This window comes from Vigna radiata, unplaced genomic scaffold (genome assembly GCF_000741045.1).
Source record: "Vigna radiata var. radiata cultivar VC1973A unplaced genomic scaffold, Vradiata_ver6 scaffold_160, whole genome shotgun sequence".
Classification (NCBI taxonomy): domain Eukaryota; kingdom Viridiplantae; phylum Streptophyta; class Magnoliopsida; order Fabales; family Fabaceae; genus Vigna; species Vigna radiata.
Window position 1 is genome coordinate 867,689 of NW_014542361.1, and position 6,708 is coordinate 874,396.

Sequence of the window (6,708 nt, forward strand, 5' to 3'; positions counted from 1 at the left end):
ATGTTTATTTTTATATTTGTTTATACATCATAATAAGTAAATAAGTAATTAATTAAGATAAGTAAAATATATAAATATATAATAATAATAATAATAAAATAAGTAATGTTGTTTTAAATTAAACAAAAAAATTCTTTAAAAAAATTCAAAAGAGAAATGAAATCTTTATAGCCGTAGAATTATTAATTATTTTTTAAATAAAATTTTGTGCATACAATTTCTATTATAATGTATATCTCATTTAAAATTTAATACCTACCATATTTGCAGAAAAAAAGATAATTAAAAATAAAATCAGATGAGCGTTGACCGATTAACAGGGGCATTTCAGTCTTAATCTGCGGAAACGGCTAGGACTTGGTGAAAAATTCGGAACAATGTATCATGAAAATTAGTGCAAGGGTCTTAGGCATGACAACAACACCACTAACAATGCTCCACGTCATGGCTCGTAGCTACACTCTCTCCCGCGAGCGAGTAGAAAAGAGAAAGAAGAAGAAGCACAAATAAACATAACACAGAAACAAATCTATTTGGGTGATTATTTTCCTAATTATTTTTTTACTTTTTATTTATTTTTTCTTATTTCCCCTTCCTTTGGTTGCCACAGTTCTCACAACCATTCTCCTCTCCCTCTCCAACTCAGGAAAACGGTTTCCTCGAAAATATAAATTCCAATTCTGCACTTTTGGTTTCGAAAATTTTTCAATCCGCCATGCCTCCAGCCACCTCTTCGCCTACGGCTCAGAGGCACGTTGGCTTCAGCCGCCGCACGCAGGCGCCGTTCCAGCTCAACGAGTCCTCGCCTCAGCTCCATGATGACTCACCGCCGGCGAAGAAGTACCGGCTGATGTCAGACATTATGGCGCGCGCCCAGTACGCGGTGGTGGAAAGAGAGACTTACAGTGACCTGTTGTGCGAGCAATGCGGTTCCGGTGAGCTGTCGGACGAGCTGCTTCTCTGCGACAAATGCGACAGAGGCTTCCACATGAAATGCGTGAGGCCGATTGTCGTGAGAATTCCGATTGGATCGTGGCTTTGTCCTAAGTGTCAGGGAGGAAAGAGAGTGCGGTGTAAGGGATTCTTTTACTTCTCCTTACGTGTTTCTTTCTGCTGTGTTTTGTCGAACCTTGTTTTTTTATATTATGAATGTGGCATTGTGTCTGCCTGTTTCAGCTTTCTCGCAAAAGAGGATAATTGATTTCTTCGGGATTCGAAGGAGTTATTTTTATGCTGATGACAAGAGTTCTTCTCAGGGTAATAATTAATTACAGACATGTTTCTTTTGTTTTCTGATTGTTATCTGTTATTTACTCTATCTTTTTTCAAAATCCTTCTTTGAACAATCATTTTGAGAACAATATGCATTGAGTGAATTGAATTGCGTTTTCCCATTTACTTTTGGCTTGTGGTTGTAATGTGGAGTGTTGGTTTTCGGTCATTCATATATGAAAAAAATAATTGGACATAAAAGATCGGCTCACGAATTGTGTTTTATTTAGCTTTTGTGTTTGAAGTTTAATAGTGATATGCAATATAATGAGTCCATATAATGATCTTTTGGAATTTGTACTAACATTCTCTGAATGCAGCATGCATGCTTGGGTGGGACTTAATAGACTTGAGCCTTGTGGAATGTTGTTGCAATTTTTTCTTTTTGGATATGGGAGTACTGATGTTTTCAGAGCTCTGGAAACTTATAGTTTGATTTATTTTAGATTATGGTGTTTATTGATGACATTACCAAATGGATGGTTAAATTGAATTTGCTGTGCTTGAAGATATCATAAATAGAAAATTAATGGTAACTTCAATTATTGTGGCTGTTTGTTGAATGAACATGTATCATTAAAATTATTTTTTGTTTCTTATTATGTCTTTCTTTTTCATGATCCTGACATTAAGATTGAATTGAATAAACATGATATTGGACGAGAAGACTCGTATTTTGTTTTCTTTGGCATGAGAACTTGAAAGTTACAGGTGAAGCGAATGAAAAGATTCATATTTTTTGAGATTGCAGATTTTGGGGCAATCTGCCTCATGCAATAATGTCTATCTGAAACCTATTGTTTGAAGGCAAAAGAGGCCATCAAATGCCTAAAGGTTTAGTAGCAATTACAGTAGCCTTTTCTCACGGGGTTCTTAAACAGTAAAAATGATAATCCTCTTTTGAATTGTCTTTGCAAATTCTGTGTGGATGATGGATTAGGTAGTTTTTCACACTTGTTTTAAGACACATATATATTACTTCATGCCTGTAGAGAAGTATACTAGACCTATTTATTTCTTTCATGCATAACTCTAAACTGTAACTTCCCTTGGCTTTGTATGCTTAATTTAAAAAGTTCTGTGAAACTCCTAATGTTTATATAAATTGCAGCTAAGACTGAACAAAATTAATAGCAGGTCAAATTTCAGTGTATGAAATTGATGTTTTCTTAATCAATGTCATGATATTATTCTTTTTTGCAGCATAACTTGAATGGATTAATTTGAGCCCCAGTTGAGAAGTAAAAGTACAATGACGGCATAGTTAATGTTTCCAAAGAACGAGAAAAATAAAATAAATGGTGGAGTCATGATTTATATGTAGATTGTGGAAATAGAAAACGATATATTGTAGATTTAGATTGATTTGAAAACGATGTCATTTGGCAACAGATAAAGTTACTACAACAACTTTTCATGTAAACTAGAAAGATTTTGGCTTCATGGAAAAAATTTCGTACACTCTGCATTTAAGTGAGTTATTCATTACATGTAATGAAGGGTGCAGAATAAATTATGCATGTTAATTTCAATATTTGCTTAATTTTTTGATGAAATATATACTTGTTTTCTTTTGTTTGCTAGACTAGCAAACACTTCTTAGTTCATGTTTGTTTTTACTTCACACTGGATGGATGTACCATGAATCTTTGTGTGGTGTTTTTTCTTAGCAAAGGAGGCAAAAGAAAAATACTTTGCTTCAACTTATATGATCATATTCTTAATATTCAGGTAGTTTGTAGCGGGAACTTTTCAGTATACCTATGCCTTAAATATGTTGAATATCTATATAATCCTAAACTCATGATATATGATTAGAAATTTATTTTCTTGATTTGTTGTTTTCAATTTCTAGATGCCAAGAAGCGTAGGAAACGTTCAAGACCTCTGGTATTACATAAGAAAAAAAGGAGATTGTTACCATTTGTTCCTACAAAAGATCCTGCTCAGAGATTGAAACAGATGGGTTCCCTTGCTACTGCTTTAACAGCATTAAATATAGAATTCTGTGATCACCTCACATACTTGCCGGGAATGGCTCCTAGATCTGCGAATCGAGCCGAACTGGAAAACGGTGACATGCAGGTTTCAGATAATCATTTTTCTATAGATTTTGTACCCCTAGAAATGGACCAGTATCTAACAGGCTAACTAATTAAGTATGCACATTTCCCTTGTGTTATTGTTTGATTAAATGTTTTATTGTTTGCTCTTAGATTCTTTCCAAGGAAGACTTGGAGACCGTGGAACACTGTATTGCTATGTCTAAACGAGGCGAATTCCCTCCTTTTATGGTTGTTTATGATTCGTGTCAAGGGTACGATCTTGAACTCATCACCGTGAAATAGGAAATCAACTTATGATATCTTAATGACTTTTCGTGATTGTGCTGTAGCTATACTGTTGAGGCTGATGACCTAATCAAGGATATGACAATTGTTGCTGAATACACTGGCGATGTGGATTACCTTCACAACCGGGAACGTGATGATTGTGACAGCATGATGACCCTTCTTCTTGGAAGAGAAAGTTGTCAAAGTCTTGTTATCTGTGCTGATAAACGTGGAAACATCGCTCGCTTTATAAGTGGCATAAACAATCATACACAGTAAGCTTGTCTTGTTTATCTCCTACCAAGTCTTGAACATAAAGAATTACAAGAGTATAGGGGGAACAAATTAAACGGATAATTTCACTTAAGATTCCTTCTCTCATGTTGACATACTTCTTGCACTCCAATGTATAAATTGTTTGGCATTAGTAACTCTTAATTTTTTGTATTTAACGCTAAACCAATTGTTATGCAGGGAAGGTAGGAAGAAACGAAACTGCAAATGTGTAAGATACAATGTTGGTGGTGAATGCAGGGTCTTTTTGGTTGCTACTCGTGACATTTCTAAGGGAGAAAGGCTTTATTATGATTACAATGGTTACGAGTATCATTACCCGACTCATCATTTTGTCTAAGTGAACGACATAAATACCTACTAAAAGACATAAAATGCCTACTGAGGGAGAATTGGGATGCAACTTTAGATCCTCGGGAAAGGATTTTATTTATATTCTTAAAATTTTCAACTCATTGGTTTTGTAGATTCAACAAATTTCTTCCTAAATTATCGGTATAGGAAATTCGTTGTAATTTACGCTGTAGAGCTGCTCAATTATGCGGCATAGAGATCAATAGAGTACCTAGGAAACTTTGTTCATTTAGGTTATATCTCAGAAGATGAGATATACATTTTTTTTCCATCAATACAATTTTAAGTCATTTAAAGGATCATTAGTCTTTACTTTGAAGAGATTGCGTTAGATCTTTATTTTGTTTTCCTTATCTTTATTCCTTTGAATATTGGTTTTGAATGAAATATATATTGGTCAATCCTGTTTTGTATAACCTAAGCCTAGAGAGATGAGAAGTATGAATACACTTTAAAATACTTATTTAGAGTTCTCTAATTTAAAGGTTTTTCTTGTATTCAAAAGATAGGTTGGGCATGCATTTTCTATGTTTTATATGCACACCTTACCTTCAGATTAAATGAGCATTATTAGGCAGATATTTCAATTTCCTAATGAAATTCATGCTGGAAATTCCGCAATTGATATTTTGTTATAGTCTTCATTGAAATTTAGCTTAGAATTTATGGAGCACGCATACATTTAGTAAATTATAATTATGTGATTTGTATGATCTTTATACCATGGAATTGTTGTAAAAAGCTGACAAAATCACGAACAAAGTTTCCTGAGGCGTGTAGAGTCACTGTCCTTAAGGACTTATCCGCGGTGTGTAGAGCAAGACCCCCAAGATACAACAGGAACTTTTCAGAATTTCAAAACTAGCAAGGAACTCTTAAAAGAGTATAGAAACAAAACCAGAATATTTTTAGAAAAGGAAAAGAGCTAAAGAATGAAATTGAGAAGAGAGAAAAATGAGAAAACTGATTTTTTGGTGTGTCTTTGGAATGAGAGAAATGCTCTCTATTTATAGAGCTAGGGAGGAATCAATTAAATCAAATAAATTAAAAAACATTAAGACTTTTAACGTTACAACAATAAAATCATTTAAAGTTGCTATTTAAAAACATTATCGTTTGCCAATTAAAAAAATAAACGTTGTAAATTAAGAAAGTTAACGTTTGGAAATATTAACGTTGCAATGCAACGTTCTCATATTTTGCAATATAATAATATATTATAACAATCCCCCACATATTGCAAAATAGAGTTGAAAGAAATAGTCTTTGACTCAAATAGTTCAAACATTAAAAGAAAGACAAGAAACTTTTATTTTGGGTCTCATAGGATGTAATGCATCAAAACTGGTATAGCAAGCTATATGAACCAGTCTTAGATTGAGAAACTTAACACACAATGTAGTTGGTATAGCAAGCTATATGAACCAAAGACACTTGACGTGTGTTAGAGGTTTATCAATCACAATACGCCCCCACAATCCTTGCTGTTATCGTTGTGTTGCGCTTAGTAGGCCATGTGCATGCCTGATATTCATGAGTGCTCTAGAGATCATGCCAAGATCTCATGCAAGCGGCCCTACTCGACACTCATATAGGTGATTTCACCAAGTGTATGCTACAAATCATACACCACCCATAAGGGATATGAAAATCATTAAAAACTTTGTTCAAGCTATTCACCACATAGAATTTTAGTGACAAATTTTAACCTCTCAAAAATGCAGTCTTTAGCACTTTCACACACACACACACCATAGGAAGGGACATAATTGATTAAAATCAATATTAGTGCTATCAGAACTAACAAGTGACCTGTTTTTACCCATATGAACCTTATTCATGGGATCTCTAATCACAAAGGTTGGGTTACTATCACTTGTTTGTTTACATGTGGCTTAAGTCCCATTCCCCTCGATGTTTTTAATATCATTTGTCTTCCGAGGGGTTTTGTCAGAGGATCCGCTAGATACTGTTCTGACTTCACATAATCAATAGAAATTGTGTCTCAATTGTATATGTCTATTCTTTCCATTGTAATTCTTGTTTTTAGCTATAGCTATTGCCAATTGGCAATCACAATGTATTGATACCGATGGGGTTGGTTTCTGATAACGGTTGAAAAACAGTTATTTTCATATGTCATTTTAGACCAAATTACACCCTTTAAGACTTATAATGAGCTTAAAATCAAGTAAAACCCAATAAATGAATCAGTCGAGAGTCAAAAGCTGTTTTTAGCGATATTATGCCTGTTTTGCATTGTTTTGAAGCTATTTTGATGAAAGTGAAGATGGGGATTGAAGATGGAGGTCTTAGACTCAAGACAGAGGAAGAAAATTGAAGAAAAGAAGAGTCTAGGAACCGCCCGGCGGCAAAATTCACCGCTGGGCAATCTAGTGCGAGGAGGAGGCACCTGGCGTGGACGCTGGGCGGATTTGCGATTAGAGGCAAACTG

At 34.4% G+C, this 6,708-nt stretch overlaps 1 protein-coding gene across 1 annotated transcript; it reads left to right on the forward strand.

Annotated features, from left to right (window-relative positions):
* Window positions 1-526: 526 nt before the first annotated feature.
* LOC106779733 (probable Histone-lysine N-methyltransferase ATXR5) lies at window positions 527-4,560 on the forward strand. Its single transcript, XM_014667914.2, has 6 exons — window positions 527-1,073; window positions 1,177-1,257; window positions 3,128-3,357; window positions 3,489-3,589; window positions 3,668-3,880; window positions 4,080-4,560. The coding sequence occupies exons 1-6, from the start codon at window positions 716-718 to the stop codon at window positions 4,237-4,239; spliced, it is 1,143 nt and encodes a 380-aa protein (XP_014523400.1). The 5' UTR covers window positions 527-715; the 3' UTR covers window positions 4,240-4,560.
* The last annotated feature ends 2,148 nt before the right edge of the window (window positions 4,561-6,708 follow it).

Coding starts and splice junctions, on each gene's coding strand:
- LOC106779733 (XM_014667914.2), top strand. CDS start 716: ATGCCTCCAGCCACCTCTTCGCCTACGGCTCAGAGGCACGTTGGCTTC. Junction 3,358..3,488: donor TGGAAAACGGTGACATGCAG/GTTTCAGATAAT, acceptor GTTTGCTCTTAG/ATTCTTTCCAAGGAAGACTT. Junction 3,881..4,079: donor GGCATAAACAATCATACACA/GTAAGCTTGTCT, acceptor ATTGTTATGCAG/GGAAGGTAGGAAGAAACGAA.